The sequence below is a fragment of the Oncorhynchus kisutch genome, linkage group LG6 (assembly GCF_002021735.2).
Source record: "Oncorhynchus kisutch isolate 150728-3 linkage group LG6, Okis_V2, whole genome shotgun sequence".
In the NCBI taxonomy this organism is placed as follows: domain Eukaryota; kingdom Metazoa; phylum Chordata; class Actinopteri; order Salmoniformes; family Salmonidae; genus Oncorhynchus; species Oncorhynchus kisutch.
In genome coordinates this window covers 46,293,853-46,320,163 of record NC_034179.2, presented here as the reverse complement: position 1 = coordinate 46,320,163, position 26,311 = coordinate 46,293,853, and the positions used below count along the sequence as shown (strand labels likewise).

The following is a 26,311-nucleotide window of genomic DNA, read 5'->3' as shown; positions in this document are numbered from 1 at the left end:
AAAATGTTTTGCTTATTGCCTAGTTGATCTAGACATTTCTGACAAGTTATAAATAGCTCTCTAAGGTATGCAATAACTAACATTACACTAGGAACTAATGATGCACTACCCAATTTCTACTATTACAACTTTCCAGACTAAGTGTAAAGCTGGACTGAGTTTCTTAAAAAAAAAAAAGCCTACACCTCAGGCGCCCCACAGTTTGGGAACCACTGACCTAAGCAGGGGCTAAGCAGGACCTAGCATGACCTCAGACATGAGCAGACTTAGAATTTTGTTTAACAATATTAAAAAAGGAATTCTGTTACCAACAGTAATACAAATAACAAAACATTATTAATAATGCTACTACTATTAATAATAATAGTAGTAACAATATTAATAATATTATTATTATAATAGTCAAAACACTTTTAAATTGCATTGTTATTTAGCCGATTCATATTGGCCATTCAGTACATTTTTCATATTGGATATAATGCACCGTAGTACTCAATTTCCTGTACATTGTTTTACAGTAAAAAGGGGGGTCCATTCTACTTAGGAACCCCTCTAGTTTCCAAATCCACAGAGTGTACAACCCAAGGAGTGCCACTACTCATTCTGCGGCCCTTAAATAGTAGCCTAACGGCTTAAATCCAATCCGTTTTTCATATTGGACATACACATTGCACCGTACAAAAGTATCTGTGGATTTGGAAACTATAATGGACTCACCTTTTAGTGCGACACAACGTACAGATACTTTTGAATGGTGCAATATGTATGTCCAATGTAAAAAAAACATTTGGGGTTACCAAGATTTTATATTTATGTTTATTTATATATATATATATATATCTTTTATATTTTATTGTAATTGCCATTAAGGTCAATGGGTGAAAAGGAGGTGAAAAACATAGTTGGGATATCAGGGTGTCCACAACAGAGGACATTTCTTGATAAGCTCTTATGTCAAGGTCACACCCCAACACGTGATATTATTGAAAACGCCAGAGTGTCCTCTCAAAGGGACAACAGGACAGTGGCTCATATGGCCTCAGAGATACGAAACAAGAACTGACGTTCACTAGGGATGACAAAAATGAATTGCTGTCTCTGGAGGAAAAATGACACGAGTACACAAAAGTATATCTTATATAAATTCTTTAAATCATTCTATGATAACTAGCATAAAATATATAGATAATTTAGCACATTTTCGCCCTAATTATTCATTTATAAAGTATACCGGACGTGACTTTTATCCTGAAGGAATTTTAAAAATCCGTGACCCGGAAGTACTTATTTATTCTAGCCTGCTTCACAGCGGTCTGAATAACAATAACAACCATTCGAAGGAAACGACAGAGAAAGGTAAGGAATGTTTTCTCAATGCCTTTTCGACAGAGATGTGGTCCAGTTGTCTGATTATTATTGTTATGCACCATTGATTGATGTGCAATATATGCCTTAAGTACATGAGCATTTCTTTACCCGTCCAAGTAGCTACTGTTTTGGGAACCAGATTCTCTATTTAAACAAATTGGTGATCGCACTGTATCAAAAAACAACCAACCAGTTCAGAATACAAAAACGGATACATTATGCCATTGTTTATAACAATGTAACAATGACGTCGCATTGCCCATCCATATAATACTTGTTATGTCGTAGATTGCCTTCTACCCTGAAGAGCCTATAATATGGACACACCTGGTGCCCAAATTTACAAATTGATGACGTTTGTTGCACAGCGAGAGTCGAGTGGATACGAACAGATTCTGTTCAGTCAGTCAGTCTTGATGATGAGCCCTTTCCATTTATCTAGTTTATGGCCGTATTCGGATCAAAGCGACTGCCAACTGACTGATCTATTATTATCAATTATACTTACACATTGACTTTAAAATCCTGGTTCACAGTTACCAAGCTATCCACAACTCTGGAACCAAGTAAATGTCTGAACTCCTCCTACCCTATGGGCACCCCACACGCACCCTTTGCCACTCCATCTACCTTCAGCAGCCCAACAGCAGTCTAAATAAAAACTATGGGTGACAGGGATTTAGGTTGTGCGGCTCCTTGGCTGTGGAACACACTTTCAGTCACTGTCAGGGCCAGGGTTGCCATGTCAAGCTAAAGTGTAAAGCCCAATGACCCCTGAACCTGCCCACAAGGCCTGAAAACTAGCACAGTTTTTTTTTGTTCCAGCAAGAGAGTTGCCACATTTACACCCATGAAACCCCTTTTCCATAAAGTTACCGTGAGAATTCAGGGTTTATTGATGTCATTTTTAACGAGGTAGGCTAAGAAGCTAAATTAGTTTTACCATTAAAATCACCATTCTTGCTAGTTTAAGAATATGCCACAGGAGAAAATATAATTTGCCCTCATTAAACTTGCCAGATCATTTCCCATCAAATATAGCCTATCATTCTCCACGTTTAATGTAATTTTCATTGTGGACTTTTTCCCCATAACAGAAGCATGCGAGGGAGTTCCGTAACTTCCATTTCAAATGTCCACTCTCGCAGCGCTCCGGACCCAGGAACTGAGCATGAGTAAAATCCCTTTGAATGATATTGTTATCCATAAGAAAAGTCAACATTAGAGTGAAGTTTACTTTAAACCACCTCTGAACAAATTCATCTAAAGAGCTCTAGAGCGCCTTAAGTCCTTATCAAATGCTTTGTCCCCTTTGTATTAGTTCTAGCAGTTCTAGCGCATTAATATGTTTTATGGAAAGAGGGTGTCTGCATAATGACCAATCTAAACAGTCTACCTACAGTGTTCTCAATGCCTACTCACTGCCTGATAGTCAGCAGCAGGTCACAATGAAATATATATCTAAACGAAATGCCATGGTGGCTTCGGTGCATTTTAGAAGTAGTCCAAAAACCTGCCACCTGCGACCAATACATTTTCACCTGCGACATCGTTCTGAAAGTAGCCAAATCTTTCAAGAAAAGTGCAAACATGGCAACCCTGGTCAGGCTGCAGAGTCTCTGGTCCTGTTTAATCCTTATTAAGGCACAGCTAAAGACTGAGCTGTTCAGTAAAGCTTTCAAGGGCCTATGTCAATTCTGTTCTCCTGTTTATCAGATCTGACGACAGCTTTGATTGTTGTCTGCTTAAGATGTTCTGTGTTTTGAATAGTTTTTATTATTTTTATAAAATGTTTTATTTTCTTCAGCGCTTTGGGTGTATGAAAGTGCTTTACAAATTAAAGTAATAATAATAATAATTATTATTTACAAATCACCTTTCATCATAAATATCATTATCATTTGTAGGTTAGTCGGTGACAATTTACCCATGATACATTGTGATATTGATGCTCTCGAACATAGCCTTTGTTTGTGTGGCCCACGGTTCCGGTATAGAATCACGTTTTCGACAGAATCACGTTTTCGACATACAGTTATGCTTCAGTACTGCAGTTTAACTGAGACCCGAACCAGAAAGACAATTTCCTTTGACGGCCACAGACATTTTGAAATCGGACTTCTCTAAGACTCTTAAGTCATCACCTTTGTGCACAAAACATGAATTGAATAATTCAAATAATTGTAGCAGAGATCCCCAAAAAATGTCATCGCTCACAGCCGACGATATTAACCTTTTATATTAATCCAATGTCTGCCATGTTTTTGGATGACGTAGTGATGTCGTCGCTGCTCCCTGCGCGCCCGGTCCGTACTATCCGGGATCCTTTGCACATCCCTTCCCCATTTAAGTTAAAATGTAAAATGGTTCAGGTTCGGTAAGGGTTATAGAAACTTAATCAAGAATTAGAAATTAGTCTGCCGAAGTTGGGAATTGTGAGTGTTCAGATTCATTCTGTTTTATGAGTAATTGTTTTTTACAAAATTGTAACGTAGTTGTACATTTTCATGGTCCATCTCATGGTTGTGTCAGGGACAACAGTTTTTCTTAATGGTTGCATGCTTATTAGTAACTGGAATAAGCAATTTCACAAATGTGTCAAGTGCTGCATCTGGTTGCTCTTCATTATTAGTAAAAATCACTACAATAAATGTGCTTTAGCCTTCACCCTGGCCTGATATTGGCTACACTATCTAGCTACTTCCCTTTCCTTATTGTGGGAGCGAAGGATACTGAGCACCGTGTTGTTTTGTTGCCTGTGTGGTGAAACCCATGATTTGTCAGTACAGATGGTTTGTTTGTCTATCAACAATTACAAGCTACCTTGCTCTGATAACTTGGATGGAAAATTACTGAGGATGACAGCATACGCTATTGGCACTCCTATTTGCCATCTCTTCAATCTAGGCCTACAAGATTGAAAATTACTGAGGATTGCAGGCCCTCGGGCCTGGGAAGCAAAAGTAATTCCGCTACCCAAGAATAGAAAAGCACCCTTTACTGACTCAAATAGCCAGCCAATCAGCCTGTTACCAACCCTTACATACAATTCAATTTCACAGTTAACCCTTTTAACAGATTTTCACCACGCTCATAGGGACGGGCATTCAAAATGTACAGCACTTACACAAATGACTGATGATTGGCTGACAGAAATTGATAATAGAAATATTGTGGGAGCTGTTTTGTTAGACTTCAGTGCAGCTTTACATAACCTGCTAGAATTGTAGATAGAAAGTTACTTGTCTAACATAACACAGAGGGTGTTCTTTACTGGAAGCCTCTCCAACATAATCCAGGTGGACAGGCATTCTCCAGGGCAGCTTTCTAGGCCCCTTACTTTTAAAAATCTTTACTAATGCCCTGCCACTGACTCTGAGTAAAGCCTGTGTGCCTATCTATTAGAGGTCGACAGATTATGATTTTTCAACGTCGGTACCGATTATTGGAGGATCAAAATCGTCAGTTTTAATAAAAAAATGTATATCGGCCGACTTGCCTCTCCAACACTGATTTTGCATTATTTAAACCAAATTGAACATGTTTCATTTTTTATTTGAGACTGAATTGATTTTAATTTATGTATTATATTAAGTTAAAATAAGTGTTCATTCAGAATTGTTATAATTGTCATTATTTCATACAATTCTGAATGAACACTTATTTTAACTTAATATAATACATACATAAATCAATTTTGTCTCGAATAAAAAATGAAGCATGTTCAATTTGGTTTAAATAATGCAAAAACACAGTGTTAGAGAAGAAAGTAAAAGTGCAATATGTGCCATGTAAAAAAGCTCATGTTTGAGTTCCTTGCTCAGAACATGAGAACATATGAAAGCTGGAGGTTCCTTTTAACATGAGTCTTCAAAATTCCCAGTTAAGAAGTTTTAGGTTTTAGTTATTATAGGACTTTTTCTCTCTATACCATTTGTATTTCATATACCTTTGACTATTGGTTCTAATAGGGACTTTAGTATTACCAGCCTAATCTCGGGAGTTGATAGGCTTGAAGTCATAAACAGCGCTTTGCTTCAAGCATTACGAAGAGCTGCTGGCAAACGCAGGAATGTGCCGTTTGAATGAATGCTTCTGAGCCTGCTGCTGCCTACCACCTCTCAGTCAGACTGCTCTATGAAATATCAAATCATAGACTTAATTATAATATAATAAACACACATAAATACCAGCCTTAGGTCATTCATATGGTCAAATCCAGAAACAAAAATTTAGAAAACAAGACGTTTATTCTTTCAGTGAAGTTCTGTTCCGTATTTTATCTAACGGGTGGCATCCCTAAGTCTAAATATTCCTGTTACATTGCACAACCTTCAATGTTATGTCATAATTACGTAAAATTCTGGCAAATTAGGTGGCCCAAACTGTTGTATATCAATGAACGCAAGAGAAGTGACACAATTTCACCTGGTTAATATTGCCTGCTAACCTGGATTTCTTTTAGCTAAATATGCAGGTTTAAAAATATATACTTCTGTGTATTGATTTTAAGAAAGGCATTGATGTTTATGGTTAGGTACAGTCGTGCAACGATTGTGCTTTTTTCGCAAATGCGCTTTTGTTAAATCATCCCCCGTTTGGCGAAGTTGGCTGTCTTTGTTAGGAAGAAATAGTCTTCACAGTTCGCAACGAGTCATGTTAGCAGGCAATATTAACTAAATATGCAGGTTTAAAAATATATACTTGTGTATTGATTTTTAAGAAAGACATTGATGTTTATGGTTAGCTACACATTGGAGCAACTACAGTCCTTTTTCGCGAATACGCACCGCATCGATTATATGCAATGCAGGACACGCCAGATAAACTAGTAATATCATCAACCATGTGTAGTTAACTAGTGATTATGATTGATTGATTTTTTATAAGATAAGTTTAATGCTAGCTAGCAACTTACAGTTAACCCACCGTTCCTAGGTCATCATTGAAAATAAGAACGTGTTCTTAACTGACTTCCCTAATGAAATAAAGATTAAATAAAGGTGTAAAAAAATATATATAATCGGCCAAATCGGTGTCCAAAAATACAGATTTCTGATTGTTATGAAAACTTGAAATCGGCCCTAATTTATCGGCCATTCCGATTTAGTCGGTCGACCTCTAATACACATACACGATAACACATCCAGTATACACACGTACACATGGATTTTAATTGATATAATCATTTCGATTGAAAATGTATTTATTTAGTTCATTTTTTATAATTAAAACAGCCTGTGGTTATTTGCTATTGGATTGGCAGAATGACACAACTACTAACACATTAGCCTACAGTTGGCCTGAGCATAACTTTTTTGAATGCACTTTAATTATCCGATGGCGAGGTGAAGCCTGTGACTAAAGCACTGCAGGCAGGTCCAGTTCTTCAAGCGCAATGCTATTATCATGTTGCTCCCGCTGTCAGTTGTCATGCACACCAGTCGGTCTTCGCTCATCTTCCACGATGCCAGAGAGTCTTTGAGAACCTGGGCTATTACTTCACCCGTATGATCATTGGGGAAGTAAGATGTCTGGAGGCAGACATTTTGCCATTTCCAGTCTTCATTTACGTAGTGGACTGTCAAACTTAGGTATGGCTCTGACGTTCTGCTCGACCATAGATCTGCTGTGGTGGAAAAATAAGAAACAATAGCCAGCTTCTCTGCGACTCTTTCGCAGGTAGCAGTGTATAATCGAGGCAGGGCTACTTCCGTGAAGTACTTGTGGCTTGGCAACTGATATTTGTGGTCAACTGTACCTCGCAGCTTTTCTACTGTAAAGATTGGGACCATATCTTTCGTTATGTAATATGTCAGTGCATCTCCTTCCACCTCAAACCTTTCTTGTCTTTCGGGATTACGTTTGAAATGGATGCAGCTATGGTAGTTTGTCTTTTAGCAGACATTTTGGGAATCGGGCGACTGGAATCGGCATTGCATAGTCTCACGCGTTCCTCCCATTCCACCGCGTGTTTCAGTTGCAAGTGATGGAACAGGTTGGTTGTGCTGCTGCTTTTCCTAGCAATTGTCTTTCGACACATTTTGCACAGGACATTCGTTTGCTGAACATCAGACCTCTTAAACCCGAACCACTTCCATATTACTGAAAGATTGCTGCCATTTTGGGGGATGATTTCATCCTCACGAGAGGCTGAGCTCGCTTCCTCACTTTCCATTTTGGTGGAACTCTTACCGCCGCTACACTTCTCCGCCGTGGTTTGTGAAAGGCTGTCTAGGGTTGTGTTTGGTGGATAACCTCTGTGCACGTGTTGTCATGCAATTTGGACATGGTTTGACATTGGGCTGACAGAGAAGAGACAGTGAGATGCTGCATTTGTAAAACGTTACAACATTATAACAGAACATCGATTCTTGCGATACAGGCATTTTCCAAATCGCGCTAAAATATAAACGTGAATATAACGATAAAACTTGATATATCGCCCAGCCCTGGTCAACATGATACAATGTAGTGTGAAAAGGGTATTGTGAGTTCAGATGGGTCCAGGCTAGAGAATCAGTTTGCAGACAGATAGAACTTAACCCAACCAGATAGTGAAACCGATCAGTCTGATAATTTAGGAAGCACTGTAAGAATCAGACCTCTGTGTCCTTACAGCAGGGGTGAGAGCTCTCTATCTCCAGACCTGGAGAGCCACTGAGTATGTACACTTTTGTTCCAGCCCAGAAGAAACACACCAGGCCCTGATTCAACTAATTGTGGTTCAGAGTCAGACTGAAGACCATGATTCGTTGTTTATTTGAAATTGAAATAGTGCTGGGCTGTCACTAAAGCCTACGCACCCAGTAGCACTCCATGACAGTTGGAGTTGGAGAGAGTGCATGGGCTTTTCTTTTGCCACACCAAATAGACTGTTGGGCAAACTTTATGCAGGTTAAGTGAAATCACGAGAGTCGAACAGGATATGTTGAAGAACATTAGAGTAGAGTGAATCTTTGTTACGTCATTGAAATAGGTAATTCTATTAAATGGTTCTTTTGGACCTAGACTTGGTGCTCCGAAATCGCTTGATGTGCGGTAGTAGAGAACAGACTATGACTAGGGTGACTGGAGGCCTTTCTCTGACACTGCCTGGTATAAAGGTCCTGGATGGCAGAAAGCTTGGCTCCAGTGATGTACTGGGCTGTACGCACTGCCATCTGTAGTGGTTTCTGGGATAATGGTGCTGATGTGAGCCATGGCCAGCTTTTCAAAGCACTTCATGGCTACAGACGTGAGTGATATGGGTCGATAGTCATTTCGGAAGGTTACCTTAGGCACAGGGACTATGGTGATCTGGTATTACAGACTCAGTCAGGGACAGGTTGAAAATGTCAGTCAAGACACTTGCCAGTTGATCAGCGCATGCTTGGAGTACACATGCTGGTAATCCGTCTGGCCCAGCGGCCTTGTGAATGTTGACCTGTTTAAAGGTCTTACTCACATTGGCTATGGAGAGCGTGATCACATAGTCGTTTGGAACTGCTGATGCTCTCATGCATGTTTCATTGTTGCTTGCCTCGAAGCAATTTAGCTCGTGTGTTACGGTTTTCTTGCGGTGAAGGAGAGGCGGACCAAAACGGAGCGTGGTTGCTTAGATTCATGTTTAATGAAGATGAACAGTACAAAAACAATAAATGTAACACGAAAACCTAAGCCTAATCTGGTGCAAACTAACACAGAGACAGGAACAATCACCCACGAAACAGTCAAAGAATATGGCTGCCTAAATATGGTTCCCAATCAGAGACAACGATAAACACCTGCCTCTGATTGAGAACCACTTCAGGCAACCATAGACTTTTCTAGAAAACCCCACTATACCACAATCCCAATACCTACAAAAAAAACAAGACTAAACACACCACATAATAAACCCATGTCACACCCTGGCCTGAACAAAATAATAAAGAAAACACAAAATACTTAGACCAGGGCGTGACATCGTGTCACTGGGCAGCTTGCGGCCATGCTTCCCTTTGTAGTCTGTAATAGTTGGCAAGCCCTGCCATATCCAACGAGTGTCAGAGCCGGTATAGTAGGACTCAATCTTAGTCCTGTATTGACGCTTTGCGTGTTTGATGGTTGTTCGGAGGGCATAGCGGGATTTCTTATAACCTTCCGGGTTAGAGTACCGCTCCTTGAATGTAGCAGCTCTACCCTTTAGCTCAGTGTGGATGTTGCCTGTAATCCATGGCTTCTAGTTGGGGTATGTACGTACAGTCACTGTAGGGACGATGTCATCGATGCACTTATTGATGAAGCCAGTGACTGATGTGGTGTACAACTCAATGCCATCGGAAGAATCCCAGAATATATTCCAGTCTGTGCTAGCAAAACAGTCCTGTAGCTTAGCATGTGCTTCATCTGACCACTTTTTTTTTATTTTCCCTGTTTTTATACACCTGTTGTATTCGGAGCATGTGACAAATAATATTTGATTTGAAGTACGTCTTCCACTCATTTCTCTCACTCTCTCTCTCATCAGACAGCTGGGGCCATGGAGTCCTCTGAAGAGGCGCTGCGCACCTTCGTCCAAGTGGTCAGTGAGAAGTACAACCCTGAGAATTTCCCATACTGCCGTGGGAACGGCATGGGTGTTGTAGTGCTTTCCAGTCCACAGGGGTCGCCCATTAAAGGTGAGCGGTCAAGGCGCTATATCTTATGATGCCTTCAAATTAGAGGTCGACCGATTTAATCGGAATGGCCTATCGGAAATCGGTATTTTTGGACACCGATTTGGCAGATTTAGTTTTTTTACACCTTTATTTAATCTTTATTTAACTAAGCAAGTCAGTTAAGAACACATTCTTATTTTCAATGACTGCCTAGGCACTGTGGGTTAACTGCCTCGTTCAGGGGCAGAACAACAGATTTTCACTTTGTCAACTCGGGAGATTCAATCTTGCAACCTTACAGTTAACTAACCACCTGCCTCTCATTGCACTCCACAAGGAGACTGCCTGTTACGCGAATGAAGTAAGCCATGGTAAGTTGCTAGCTAGCATTAAACTTATCTTATAAAAACCAATCTATCAATCATAATCACTAGTTAACTACACATGAGATGGCCGCCTCGCTTCGCGTTCCTAGGAAACTATGCAGTTTTTTGTTTTTTTACGTGTTATTTCTTACACTAGTACCCCAGGTCATCTTAGGTTTCATCACATACAGCCGAGAAGAACTACTGAATATAAGATCAGCGTCAACTCACCACCAGTACGACCAAGAATATGTTTTTCGCGATGCGGATCCTGTGTTCTGCCTTACAACCAGCGCCACGGGATGGTTCCCATGCAGCGACCCAAAAAAACGACTCAGAAAAAGAGGGAAACGAAGCGGTCTTCTGGTCAGACTCCGGAGACGGGCACATCGTGCACCACTCCCTAGCATTCTTCTTGCCAATGTCCAGTCTCTTGACAACAAGGTTGATGAAATCCGAGCAAGGGTAGCATTCCAGAGGGACATCAGAGACTGTAACGTTCTCTGTTTCACGGAAACGTGGCTCACTGGAGAGACTCAATCCGAAGCGGTGCAGCCAGCGGGTTTCTCCACGCATCGCGCGGACAGAAACTAACATCTTTCTGGTAAGAAGAGGGGCGGGGGCGTATGCCTTATGGCCAACGTGACATGGTGTGATGAAAGAAACATACAGGAACTCAAATCCTTCTGTTCACCTGATTTTAGAATTCCTCACAATCAAATGTAGACCGCATTATCTACCAAGAGAATTCTCTTCGATTATAATCACAGCCGTATATATCCCCCCCCAAGCAGACACATCGATGGCTCTGAACGAACTTTATTTAACTCTCTGCAAACTGGAAACGATTTATCCGGAGGCTGCATTCATTGTAGCTGGGGATTTTAACAAGGCTAATCTGAAAACAAGACTCCCTACATTTTATCAGCATATCGATTGCGCAACCAGGGGTGGAAAGACCCTGGATCATTGTTACTCTAACTTCCGCGACGCATATAAGGCCCTTCCCCGCCCCCCTTTCGGAAAAGCTGACCACGACTCCATTTTGTTGATCCCTGCCTACAGACAGAAACTAAAACAAGAAGCTCCCACGCTGAGGTCTGTCCAACGCTGGTCCGACCAAGCTGACTCCACACTCCAAGACTGCTTCCATCACGTGGACTGGGAGATGTTTCGTATTGCGTCAGCCAACAACATTGACGAATACGCTGATTCGGTGTGCGAGTTCATTAGAACGTGCGTTGAAGATGTCGTTCCCATAGCAACGATTAAAACATTCCCCAACCAGAAACCGTGGATTGATGGCAGCATTCGTGTGGAACTGAAGGCGCGAACCACTGCTTTTAATCAGGGCAAGGTGTCTGGTAACATGACTGAATACAAACACTGCAGCTATTCCCTCCGCAAGGCTATCAAACAAGCTAAGCGCCAGTACAGAGACAAAGTAGAATCTCAATTCAACGGCTCAGACACAAGAGGCATGTGGCAGGGTCTACAGTCAATCACGGACTACAGGAAGAAACCCAGCCCAGTCACGGACCAGGATGTCTTGCTCCCAGGCAGACTAAACAACTTTTTTGCCCGCTTTGAGGACAATACAGTGTCACTGACACGGCCTGCAACGAAAACATGCGGTCTCTCCTTCACTGCAGCCGAAGTGAGTAAGACATTTAAACGTGTTAACCCTCGCAAGGCTGCAGGCCCAGACGGCATCCCCAGCCGCGCCCTCAGAGCATGCGCAGACCAGCTGGCCGGTGTGTTTACGGACATATTCAACCAATCCCTATACCAGTCTGCTGTTCCCACATGCTTCAAGAGGGCCACCATTGTTCCTGTTCCCAAGAAAGCTACGGTAACTGAGCTAAACGACTACCGCCCCGTAGCACTCACATCCGTCATCATGAAGTGCTTTGAGAGACTAGTCAAGGACCATATCACCTCCACCCTACCTGACACCCTTGACCCACTCCAATTTGCTTACCGCCCAAATAGGTCCACAGACGATGCAATCTCAACCACACTGCACACTGCCCTAACCCATCTGGACAAGAGGAATACCTATGTGAGAATGCTGTTCATCGACTACAGCTCGGCATTCAACACCATAGTACCCTCCAAGCTCGTCATCAAGCTCGAGACCCTGGGTCTCGACCCCGCCCTGTGCAACTGGGTACTGGACTTCCTGACGGGCCGCCCCCAGGTGGTGAGGGTAGGCAACAACATCTCCTCCCCGCTGATCCTCAACACTGGGGCCCCACAAGGGTGCGTTCTGAGCCCTCTCCTGTACTCCCTGTTCACCCACGACTGCGTGGCCACGCACGCCTCCAACTCAATCATCAAGTTTGCGGACGACACAACAGTGGTAGGCTTGATTACCAACAACGACGAGACGGCCTACAGGGAGGAGGTGAGGGCCCTCGGAGTGTGGTGTCAGGAAAATAACCTCACACTCAACGTCAACAAAACTAAGGAGATGATTGTGGACTTCAGGAAACAGCAGAGGGAACACCCCCCCATCCACATCGATGGAACAGTAGTGGAGAGGGTAGCAAGTTTTAAGTTCCTCGGCATACACATCACAGACAAACTGAATTGGTCCACTCACACAGACAGCATCGTGAAGAAGGCGCAGCAGCGCCTCTTCAACCTCAGGAGGCTGAAGAAATTCGGCTTGTCACCAAAAGCACTCACAAACTTCTACAGATGCACAATCGAGAGCATCCTGGCGGGCTGTATCACCGCCTGGTATGGCAACTGCACCGCCCTCAACCGTAAGGCTCTCCAGAGGGTAGTGAGGTCTGCACAACGCATCACCGGGGGCAAACTACCTGCCCTCCAGGACACCTACACCACCCGATGCTACAGGAAGGCCATAAAGATCATCAAGAACATCAACCACCCGAGCCACTGCCTGTTCACCCCGCTGTCATCCAGAAGGCGAGGTCAGTACAGGTGCATCAAAGCTGGGACCGAGAGACTGAAAAACAGCTTCTATCTCAAGGCCATCAGACTGTTAAACAGCCACCACTAACATTGAGTGGCTACTGCCAACACACTGTCAATGCCACTGACTCTACTCCAGCCACTTTAATCATGGGAATTGATGGGAAATGATGTAAATATATCACTAGCCACTTTAAACAATGCTACCTTATATAATGTTACTTACCCTACATTTTTCATCTCATATGCATACGTAGATACTGTACTCTATATCATCGACTGCATCCTTATGTAATACATGTATCACTAGCCACTTTAACTATGCCACTTGGTTTACATACTCATCTCATATGTATACACTGTACTCGATATCATCTACTGTATCTTGCCTATGCTGCTCTGTACCATCACTCATTCATATATCCTTATGTACATATTCTTTATCCCCTTACACTGCGTATAAGACAGTAGTTTTTTTTGGAATTGTTAGTTAGATTACTTGTTCGTTATTACTGCATTGTCGGAACTAGAAGCACAAGCATTTCGCTACACTCGCATTAACATCTGCTAACCATGTGTATGTGACAAATAAATTTGATTTGATTTGATATTACTAGTTTATCTAGCGTGTCCTGCGTTGCATATAATCGATGCGGTGCGTATCGTTGCTCCAATGTGTACCTAACCATGAACATCAATGCCTTTCTTAAAATCAATACACATAAGTATATATTTTTAAACCTACATATTTAGCTAAAAGAAATCCAGGTTAGCAGGCAATATTAACCAGGTAAAATTGTGTCACTTCTCTTGCGTTCATTGAACGCAGAGTCAGTGTATATGCAACAGTTTGGGCCGCCTAATTTGCCAGAATTTTACGTAATTATGACATAACATTGAAGGTTGTGCAATGTAACAGGAATATTTAGACTAATGGATGCCACACGTTAGATAAAATACGGAACGGTTCCGTATTTCACTGAAAGAATAAACGTCTTATTTTTGGGATGATAGTTTCCGGATTTGACCATATTAATGGCCTAGGCTCGTATTTCTGTGTGTTATTATGTTATAACTAAGTCTATGATTTGATAGAGCAGTCTGACTGAGCGGTGGTAGGCAGCAGCAGGCTCGTAAGCATTCATTCAAACATCACTTTAGTGCGTTTTGCCAGCAGCTCTTCGTTGTGCGTCAAGCATTGCGCTGTTTATGACATCAAGCATATCAACTCCCGAGATTAGGCTTGTGTAACCGATGTGAAATAGCTAGCTAGTTAGGGGGGTGCACGCTAATAGTATTTCAAACGTTACTCGCTCTGATACTTGGAGTGGTTATTCCCCTTGCTCTGCATGGGTAACGCTGCTTCGAGGGTGGCTGTTGTCATTGTGTTTCTGGTTCGAGCCCAGGTAGGAGTGAGGAGAGGGACGGAAGCTATACTGTTACACTGGCAATACTAAAGTGCCTACAAGAACATCCAGTAGTCAAAGGTTAATGAAATACAAATGGTATAGAGAGAAATAGTCCTATAATTCCTATAATAACTACAACCTAAAACTTCTTACCTGGGAATTTTGAAGACTCATGTTAAAAGGAACCACCAGCTTTCATATGTTCTCATGTTCTGAGCAAGGAACTTAAACGTTAGCTTTCTTACATGGCACATATTGCACTTTTACTTTCTTCTCCAACACTTTGTTTTTGCATTATTTAAACCAAATTGAACATGTTTCATTATTTATTTGAGGCTAAATTGATTTTATTGATTTATTTTAAGTTAAAATAAGTGTTCATTCTGTATTGTTGTAATTGTCATTATTACAAATACATGAAAAAATCGGCCGATTTAATCGGTATCGGCATTTTTTCGGTCCTCCAATAATCGGTATCGGCGTTGAAAAATCATAATCGGTCGACCTCTACTTCAAATGCTCATCAGAAGTGGGAAATACAAGGTTCCAATTGGGCAACAACTACTTGACCGCCCTCCCAAGTTGGATTTCCGAGTGGGAATGTTGGTGATAATTTTACCTGAGTTGTGATGTCTTGTCACTGGCCTTTCAGCTTTTCAATCAAAAGGTGATGAAGCAAATACATTTTTGACATTGTCTATATGGATAATGTAGCTAGTTTGACTCTGTTGTCAACGTTAATCAAGCTAATTAACTATCATTAGCAACGTTAGCTAGCTCATCTACTTAGATTTAATATCATTGGATGAGTCATTATTCCGACACAATCATGTCAAATTTATGACTTCATAACTGGGATGTTTCCCAGTTCCAACGACCATTTGAAGGCAGTGATTAAGTAATAACTTTGTGGTTAGGTGGCTTAATGTATCTTTTCTCTCTTGCATTTTGTCTCGCTCCCTGCTAAACTGTTTTAGTGACTGGAAGATAATTTATAGTCTGATGAACATGTCTGAAAAAGTTGTTATTCCTCAAAGCAGAAGAGTCAAGGGCCACACTACAACCTACTTACCTTTTTTCTTAGAAAAACATAGTTAAGAGGTAACAACTATATGTAGGCCTCCTCAAATGTATTATATAAGGTAATCACGCAAGTTTTCATCTTCTAGTTACCCAGGAATACCGTATGTAGGCCTACTTGTATCCCTTATATATGGTATTCACACACATGAGTCATTCTCTCATGCCTTAGCTTATCCCCAAGGACACTGCCTATGTAGTGATGTAAATGAGTAATAACAAGAAGTGATACCAGGCTTTTGTCCATCATGTATTGTACATGTCATTCAATAAAGAACAATTATTCACTAGAAAGATTGTTGTCTCTCTCCAGATCGTCTGAATCTGCCGAGTGTGCTGGTCCTGGACGGCTGTGGCATCAGTAAAGCTGGGGACGAAGCTGAGGTGGCCACCTTTTGTGCCCATGTGGTGGAGCTGGACCTGTCCCACAACCAGCTACAAGACTGGGGGGAGGTGGGTACTGTAGTTCTCCTCATCCTCCTCAGCCCTGCTGTCATGTAATGCACCATTAATTTATCAGCAGCTAGCTATTAGCAGGAAGGCTGGCACTACAGAGTGTTTTGCCTTATCTTCTACACATCTAGAGTGTTGTTTTATCCAGAATTTTTTTTTTTTTAAGTCCAATAGCTGGTTATTTTGTAATGTCCAGTATCTCCTGGCTAGCATTAAATAAGCATGTAACAATGGTAAAAGAAACGGATTGTATCCACGAGCGGCTACCTACCACGTCACACAAAACAATTGCCCAAAAACATCATTCAACGAACAAGACCTTCATCTGTCAGTCAGTTCCAATTGCGCCAATCTGTCTTTGGGTTGCCAGAGTATACACGATGCTGCATATATCTACAATTGGGTTGCCAGTACAGTCAGTCAGTAAGTGTGATAGCTCCAATCTGTTTTTTTTTGGTTGCGAGATCTGCACGATTGTGTCTAACATCCCCAACCTGGACTTCCTTAACCTGAGTATGAACCCTCTGAGTGGGATTGAGCTGGAGCCGGGCCTGGCTGAGGTGTTCTTCCGGGTCCGCCGCCTGGTTCTCATCAACACGCGTGTCACTTGGGACACGGTACACACACTCACACGCCAGACCCCTGAGTAAGTCATGACAGACACTGGACTGCGAATCACATGGCACACGTGAATACATGAATGTGTGTGTTTTGTATTTCAGTATTTAGCTATTTGTCTATGTGTTTTGTGTGTTTTTGCCATTATACCTTTGACCTTCTCAAGTTCAGGCTTGTCCAGGCATGTATTATATTTACTTGTATCCATATTTAACATGTATTTCAACGCCATATACATGTCTATGAATTTGAGGGGTTACATTTCCCAAGCCCTGTCCCATAGCTGTATACCAGAACAAGTGGTGCGTAGTCCATTTTGGGTTTAATGCATGTATTATATTTCCGTGTATCATGTTCAGGGCATGTTCAGGTATGTCCTGGATACTGTAGTTCCATGTATCTCGTAACTCTGGGGATCAGCTTCCCTTCCCCCAATCCTAACCTTAACCATTATTGTGGAAAATGTGAAATCTACCAAAGATCAGCATCTAGGGGCAACTTCACCCTACTCATATCTCATACTTTGTATTTCGATTCCATTTACACATAGCTACCTCTTTTTGATGCTTATACCCATCGCCCCCTGTAGGTTAGAGGAGCTCTTCCTTTGTCTGAATGAGTACGACCAAGTGGCCGAATCCCCGGTTCCCTGCCCCTCCCTGCGCCTGCTTCAGATCACAGACAACCAGCTACAGGAGTGGGACGAGGTGCGTAAGTTTGGGCCCATGTACCCAGGCCTGCAAAACCTGGTGTTGTCCAACAACAAACTGGGCTCTGTGGAGGAGGACACACCTCAGGACACACTGCAGCGCCTGTTTCCTAACCTGCGCAGCATCAACCTCAACAACTCAGGTATCCGAAGGGAGGGTCACGCATGCACACAAATTCACAAACATGCTCATACAGCATGATCACATGCACACATGCGTAGCATGAAGATACACCTACGCAAACATACTCGTACACAGCATGATGATGAGCATACAGACAAATATCCCTCTTTCCTCTACCCAATTATACTCTTTCCATTCACTATTTTTTTCCCTTTTCTCCAGTTCTTACTACTCCTCTGCTTCTGTACCTCTCTCTTTCCCCTCTGCCGGACAGGGAACCCTTTAAAAATCAGTAGGTCGAGTTAGAAGGGCTCAAGCTCTTTTACATTCCAAAGTATTTTAAATGTACATTTGGCATTTCAAGTCTTTAAAAAAAAAAACGTACACACACCTCAGAAAAGAGCACACTATGAGCCGTCTGATGTGAAAATAGATGTATTGTACTACTTCCGTACACCATATTCAATACTGTATCCTGGGATTCCATAGAGAATGAGTTCTGATATTTTGTGTGTGTGTGTGTGTGTGTGTGTGTGTGTGTGTGTGTGTGTGTGTGTGTGTGTGTGTGTGTGTGTGTGTGTGTGTGTGTGTGTGTGTGTGTGTGTGTGTGTGTGTGTGTGTGTGTGTGTGTGTGTGTGTGTTAAAGGGCTGAACCGATGGGAGGACATAGAAAGGCTGAATTTCTTCCCTAAGCTGGAGGAGGTGAGGCTGATGGGGCTTCCCTTACTGCAGCCCTACACAAACAAAGAGAGACGCAGCCTCACCGTGGCACAGTGAGTACACACACACACATTTTAGTCATTTAGCAGACCCTCTTATCCAAAGTGACAGTGCATTAATGTTAAGGTAGCTAGGGAAGACAACCACATTGCACAGTCATAGTACGTCAAACCTTTCCTCAATAAAGCGGCTATCAGCAAAGTCACTGCTAGTAAGAAAATACAAGTGTTTGTGTTAGTTCAAGAAAGGTGCAAATACAAACGGTAGGATGTGATTTTATCTATTTGTTTTTTAATCGGTCGGGGAGGGCAAGTGCTGTGGGATTATTCAAGATACCTTTTGAAGAGGCACACACACAATTGAATACACACCTGTTTGATTTGACACACTCATACATATTCTTTGTCCTTTTTGCAGGTTGCCATCTGTGTCTGTGTTAAACGGTAGTGTGGTGACGGAAGGGGAGAGAGAAGACGCTGAGAGGTTCTTCATCAGACACTACCTGGACCTTCCTGAAGAGACGCTGCCTCATAGGTACTGTTGACACACACTAGTTTGTTGAAGTGGAGCTTTGTCAGAGGAACTGTAAAACAGGCGCATACATACGTTTTTCTTCTGATAAGAACAACCTCATGTAAAACTTATCTCTGGTTCATAATAGCAAGAGCCCTCCTCTGAGACACCTACTGTACCTTAACAATGGACGGGAATCACTTTGATTCACTACCTCTCAGCTACCTCCTACCTCTTTCTGCTTATGTTAACTCCCCCCAGTGTTCTATTGTCATCTCAGGACTTCTCAGGGGGTAGGTTTGGTTTGGGCCTATGCTTTAAAACTGATTGGCCCGCGCTTTTTGCCAGCCACATTCCACTTAACCTTAGGAGAATGCAAGGGAGGGATTTGCGGGGGAAGAGCGTGGTCCCTGACTGGGGGAAAGTAACATTTGCGAGACAATGGCGCCAGTCTCTGCCCACTCAATGACTTCTTTGTGCCTTGGAATACTCAGATCGGAAAACCGATACACAAGGTGGCAGGTAGATTTTTATTTTTTACCTCCTTCGCTCGTTCACCCTCTTTTTTTTCTTTCTTAGGGGGGGATCGAGAGGTTGACTCATTTCCGTGTGTAACCGGAGCTGATGTAGCCCAAAACTTGACTCCAAACCGACACAGTGTCTCAGATTAATAAGGGTACTGCAATGGAAGTGTCTCAAAGCCACAAACCATTCTCTTTAGGTTTTCTTTTTCTCTTTGCATTTTAAAAGCTAGGAGAGAGAGAGAAAGTGTTTACTTGCTCTTGGATCTAAGCCTGTTTCTTTGTGTATGTGTGCATGTGTGGGTACACGTGTGGACGTGTGTGAGAGTGTGTTGGATGCGGTCAGTGAGCACTGGGAAGGACTTAGGCGGCCGGGCTATCCCCTTTTGGCGGCGGTGCTATGAGAGAGGAGGGGCTATGAGAGGGGTGGGTAAGGATAGAAGGGAGAGGGAGAGGATTGGGCTTGGGATAAGGAGAGAGAAAGAAAGCAGGGCCTACAGAGAAGGGTAGAAGGGAGAGATGAAGGGGCTTATGGTGTGAAGAGAAGGGTGAGATGCGGCGTGGGGTAATTAGTAAGAGACAGAGATGAGGAATTGAGGGGATTACCGGGGAAGTGACTAGGCAGCTGAGGTGGATTAAAGAACAGAGAGAGAAGCATGAAACACCAGAGATCTAGGGCAGTTACAAGGTAAGGTATTAGCCACACACAGAGGAGGCTGGTGGGAGGAGTTATAGGAGGATGGGCTCATTGTAATGGACGGAATGGTATTAATGGAACGGAGTCAAACATATGGAAACTGTGTTTGACTCCATTTTGTTTATTCCATTCCAGCCATTACAATGAGCCCGTCCTCCTATAACTTCTCCCACCAGACTCCCCTGGACCCAATACATTTAGCTGTGTATAGAAACACAGGAATAAATGAATGCCACCGCTTTCTTCAGGCACCAAACTAAGCTAGGACCATTAGAAATTGCATTTAGCATTACCATACCTCACTCAATATAATTTACAGGGGTACAATATACAAGTTTCCACATTAAATGAGACCTTTGAATGAATGAAAAATGGGTTTCTCACAGGATGGCACTTTCTGCATTGACTGAGGGGTTAGAGGAGAATTCCCGTGGCGCTTGCTGCTTTAGGCTGAAACTCTGGCTACACACACACCCACACTGAAACCCTAGCCAGGCGGGGTTTTCAGCGAGGGAGGGGGAAATTGGTTTGATTGGCCCAACTGTTACAGTAGCTTTGAAAATAGGCTTTCCTCTGGGATTTTATTTAATCGTTCCTTATCGCTAACTCAGCGTTCCCTCAAGGTGGGTGAGCGCTTTCTCACGGCTGAGAGAGCGGTAGATGGCTCGCTGTGTTTCCCGAACGAGCACATACCACTCTTATCAAATATACACACACACTCATTCACTCACACACATTTGTCCCAACTTACCCCCATAGTGTCAGAGAAAGCTGTTTTCTTGGATAGCGGTTAGTCCAAGGATAATACGATAGGTTTTGTGTGGACCCCAGGAAGGGTAGGTGCTGCTTTTGCAACAGATAATGGGGATCCTAATAAAATACAAAACTGCTAAACTATCATGTGGCCCGCAGCATCCCTTTTTATAGGACCACAGATCAATTTCCAAATACTTTTAAAAAAAGTGTGTGAAGAACAGTCGAGGTGAGGTTGTGCATCAGCAGTTTTTCCCTTGGTATGTCAGTCACTGACAGTCACTCAATTAGCCCTTAGCTGACTTTTATTTCATTGTAAGTTAGTCTTGCGGCTAGCTATGTAAACTTGTAGTAATCATGGTCTAATTAACAACCGGTGGGCCCCATTGATTTTGTTAGTCACTCTCCATAAGATATCATATTAAAAACGGCAAACATTTCTCTCCACCTAATGGCAAAATGGGTAAAATTTCTGTAAATTAGCTGTAAAATTGCACATTTTTCCCTCCGTCCCATCGCAAAATGAGTAAAATTGCATGAAATTTGTTATAAAGTTGCCTAGTCTTTTCTCTGCCCAATGGCAAAATGTATAGATTTGCAGGAAATTAACTCTGAAACTCGAATATATTTTGCTTACGCCCCCCCAACAATCTAGGGCCGGCTCTGACTGCATGTGTGGGTATAGATATGGGTAAACAGTAGGATTGGGCGGCATCCAGATTCTCATGTCGTCATACTGTCCTTCTCTCACCCTGGGATTTACGGTATTACCAGCTTAGTACACAAGGGGGCGCCGAAAAACCCAGCCAGAAACATAATTGGGCGTCTATTACCAGAATGCTAACAACATTTGCATAAGTAATAGCGAATTTACATGGAGGCTGCTAGCTAAATATGCTAATGAGCACAAACGAAAATAAACAAATTGCAAAGACAGGCAATCTAGCTCATAAAGTTTGGCATACAGCGTATTTGGAAAGTAGTCAGACCCATTTACTTTTTACACATTTTATGTTTCAGCCTTATTATTAAAAAAATACAAATGAATCAATCTACACGCAATACTCCCAGTCCTACTGCTGAAAAACATCCCCACAGCATGATGGCCACCACTGTGCTTCACCGTAGGGATGGTGCCAGGTTTCCTCCAGATGTAACGCTTGGCATTCAGGCCAAAGAGTTCAATCTTGGTTTCATCAGATCGGAGAATCTAGTTTCTCATGGTCTGAGAGTCCTTTAGGTGCCTTTTTGGCAAACTCCAAGTGGGCTGTCATGTGTCTTTTTTACTGAGGAGTGGCTTCCATCTGGCCGCTCTTCCATAAAGGCCTGATTGGTGGAGTGCTGCAGAGATGGTCGTTCTTCTGGAAGTTTCTACCATCTCCACAGAGGAACTCTGGTGCTCCATCAGGTTCTTGGTCACCTACCTGACCAAAGCTCTTCTCCCTTGATTGCTCTCAGAAGAGTCTTGGTTGTTCCAAACTTCTTCCATTTAAGAATGATGGAGGCCATTGTGTTCTTGGGGACCTTCAATGCTGCAGAAATGTTTTGGTACCCTTCCTCGGACCTGTGCCTCGACACAATCCTGTCTCGGAGCTCTATGGACAATTCCTTTCGACCTTGTGGCTTGGTTTTTGCTCTGACATGCACTGTCAACTGTGGGACCTTATATAGATGTGTGTGCCTTTTACAAATTGTGTCCAATCAATTGAATTTACCACAGGTGGTTTCCAATCAAGTTGTAGAAACATCTCAAGGATGTTCAAAGGAAACAGGATGCACCTGAGCTCAATTGCGAGCAAAGGGTCTGAATAATTCTGTAAATATGGTATTTTTATTTTATAGAATTTTTCTTAGCAAAATTGTCTTTACCTTTTTTGTTGTTGTTGCTTTGTCATTGTGGGGTATTGTGTGTAGATTGATGAGGATTTCTTTTAATTCATCCATTTTAAAATAAGGTGGTAATGTAACAAAATTTGGAAAAAATGAAGGGGTCTGAATACTTTCCGAATGTGGGCGGGGATTGATCTGGTGGCCTACAAAAGGCTCTATTAGGGTGTCATGGCCCCAATTTTTTTTAAAGTAAGCATTGGCCATTTATTACATCACTTTTTTCACATGGTGGGGTCAAATGTATTTTTAAATAAAAATTAGGTCACGGGCCAAAAATAATTTGGAATCCCTGCCATAATATATGCATAAGAGCGCCTGCCAAAACTGACCAATCGCCACCATTCTCTCGACCAAATGACAAATCCTAACCTCCGGTCCATTCTGTCTGGTCTCCACAGGTACCATGTCCTGGTGTCCAAGTACGGACGGCTTGCCCCGCTGGCCGAAGTGGACTTGCGTCCGCGCTACATGGCCACGCTGGAGGTGCGCTGGGGCGAGCGGACGGAGACTCTAAGCTTGCGGTTGGAGCAGACAGTCGGGGAGCTCAAGAAGGAGCTCAGGGCCCTGGTGGACCTGCCAGCCAACGGCATGCGGCTGTACTACATCGCCCGCGAGCTAGGCTCCGCGCTGGGACCTGAGGAGATGAAGTACGGCAGTCGGGCACTCCACTCGTACATGATCCAAGACGGAGATGAGATCCTGGTGGTGCCCAAGACTAAGAGCCGCACAATCTCGTCCACCTCCTTGGACTCCTAAGAAGTGTGTGTGTGTGTGTGTGTGTGTGTGTGTGTGTGTGTGTGTGTGTGTGTGTGTGTGACTCAGGACTTATTTATAGACTGACCAGCTTCTGGACACCAACTGTCTACGCTGTCTTTTATTTAATTTTGTTGATGTTTCTTGGTAAAGCACCTTACTGTATATAAATATATATTAATATATATACACACACACATATGACTTAGTGTGCGTGTTCCAATTTTGGCTTGGTGCGAAGCATCGCTATTGTCAGACGCTGGTGGCACGTCACACCACTGAGATTTTCCATTGTATTTGGTTTGTCTAAATAGAGCCCAGAATAGTTTTTTTATCAGAAATATTAGTTTTTAAGTAATGTTAGCACAATTAGCATACCCTCCCTCTCTCACCCAATTCTTAAATCATGTGCTTCAGATATCCCAAGATAACCCCTGAGTCAGAATCACAGGGGGTGGTGCGCTGAGAGAGACTCTTCATTGAGCTTTGAGGATGATAGAGCTTGTGACACATAGAGACCACACGGAACATCACTGACTCAGGCGATCTGGCGGAAAAGGGACAAGACGAGGCCAAATAGAAGGGGTTGGGTTGGTGGGCAGTTGCTATTAAAGGTGGAGAGAGAGGGGGATCTGGAGAAGGAGGTGCACTCGGGTTGCTGTAGGTCTTCCTGCTGTCTGATTCCACATGAAGGGAGCAGCTCTCTCCCCTGCCGAGGGGGAGTGGCTGTTGGAGGGAGAGGCGGTGAACCCCAGGCCAGCCTCACTGAGTTCCCACATACCGGCTGCTGTGTCACAGTCACTTCCTCTGTGCTTGGATTACAATGGGTTCACCCAACGGGCAGTGGCCTTCCTCACCTCTTGCTCTCTCTCTCTCCATCTTCCTCTCTCCCCATCATCCACACCTCACATCCGTCTCACACACCCAACACCTCTTACTGGAACCAGTGTCCATTGTTTTAGTACACCCTGGGTCAACAATGTGGCCCCAGAATTTGTGCTCTCCCATTGGTTCATATTGTCTAATAGGTGTCTTCAGATTCAGAGACCTCCAATTGGTGGAAGGATGTGAGAAATGCCCTATGGTAATCATATTTTGTTGCTGCCCAGTCCAAAGTCAATTTCACTCTGCTTTGGCGTCAGAGGTTAGCTACTCTTCTTATACATGGGAGAAATCAGTAAACCAAGGTGACGATGAAACTGGGTTTATTTACCAATCACTCTACCAATTTATATATCCCTTTTTAATCTGAATTCCTCTTTGATCTTTTTACTTTAAGTATTATGCAAAGTTTGCACCGGTGCAAAAGCTAAATGAGCGTGGCCCTCAGTCTGTCAGCACTAGGCTTTGTTTAGAAAAGTAGATGGATCTCGACCTTTTGGGAATTATTTTAGGCACATCACAGTTGCTTCTTGATCCGTTAATGTTGTGTTCGCATGGTTGGTAATTTTAAAGTATGCAATATAGTGTATGTGGGCTGGGATCGTGGTTGGATTTAAAAAAATAGTGAGCCGTCATTTACTATGGAGGATTGCATGGACTTGTAACTTAATCTTGAGGGACCTACGATAAGAGTGTATGTTATAGTACATAGTGTATCTCCTATGTTTTTATGTTATATTTTTTGGGAAAATTATCAGATTAATAATTATCAAAGTGATTCTGATTTTTTTCCTGAAAGCTTCAATGCCTCCAGTTTCAAGAAAATGCTGTCCCTTTTTATCTTTGCTTAAAATCAAACTTACTGTACACACAGATCATTTATGGACATATGTTACCTGCTGACTGTTGTTAAATCTGACTTTATGCATAGCACTGTAATACATGTCTGTCTAAGACCCTGTAAAATAATTGTATTTATCGGGTAAATCTATTTAATAATGTAATTTTGCTTTATTGTGGTAATAATGTAAGGGTTTCTTTACTTTATGTTGGTAATGCTTTATTTACAGCCCATTTCAGATGGTATTTACCTACGGGATAACAATGGGTATTTTCTGATCCTTACTGTACACACACACACAGTACTTCAAAGAATTCTACATAGTTGGTTACTTTGTATCAGTGAATGCCAAAGAAACCAGGATGAAATTGTTAAACAGTATAATTAGGATAGCCTCATATTATTTCCAAGTAAATATCAGACTAAAGACGAATAAAGCGTAACTTCTTTTGGTTTACTTTTTAATATACGTGCTTTGTTCATAATCAAGTGGGAAGGTGGAAAAATCCACTTGAACGTCCCTCCAACTGGTAATTGTTCATCAAACTCCAGGCATTTACATTTGTTGGATGACATGAAAATAAAGATCTATTACCACGCAATGGCCATGTCGGTCTCCGGAACTGGCTTGAAGAGGGCAGTCCATAAGCGCATACGAATGATGTCAAGGATCTGGAAAGGATTCTGGCAGCTTCTTTAAATAGTACCCTCAAAACACCCGTCTCAACATCAACGGTGAAGAGGCGGCTCCGGGATGCTGGCCTTCTAGGCAGAGTTCCTCTGTCCAGTGTCTGTGTTCTTTTGCCCATCTTTTCTTTTTATTGGCCAGTCTGAAATATGGCTTTTTCTTTGCAACTCTGCCTAGAAGGCCAGCATCCCGGAGTCGCCTCTTCACTGTTGACGGTGAGACTTGTGTTTTGCGGGTACTATTTAATGAAGCTGCCAGTGAGACTTGTGAGGCATCTGTTTTTCAAACTAGACACTCTAATGTACTAGTCTTCTTGCTCAGTTGTGCACCGGGGCCTCCCACTCCTCTTTCTATTCTGGTTAG

At 42.6% G+C, this 26,311-nt stretch overlaps 1 protein-coding gene across 1 annotated transcript; it reads left to right on the top strand.

Annotated features, from left to right (window-relative positions):
• Nucleotides 1-1,055: 1,055 nt before the first annotated feature.
• LOC109892916 (tubulin-specific chaperone cofactor E-like protein) lies at nucleotides 1,056-25,862 on the top strand. Its single transcript, XM_020485799.2, has 8 exons — nucleotides 1,056-1,356; nucleotides 9,860-10,010; nucleotides 16,100-16,239; nucleotides 16,704-16,885; nucleotides 17,447-17,709; nucleotides 18,337-18,463; nucleotides 18,828-18,944; nucleotides 23,183-25,862. The coding sequence occupies exons 2-8, from the start codon at nucleotides 9,872-9,874 to the stop codon at nucleotides 23,538-23,540; spliced, it is 1,326 nt and encodes a 441-aa protein (XP_020341388.1). The 5' UTR covers nucleotides 1,056-1,356; nucleotides 9,860-9,871; the 3' UTR covers nucleotides 23,541-25,862.
• Nucleotides 25,863-26,311: the final 449 nt, after the last annotated feature.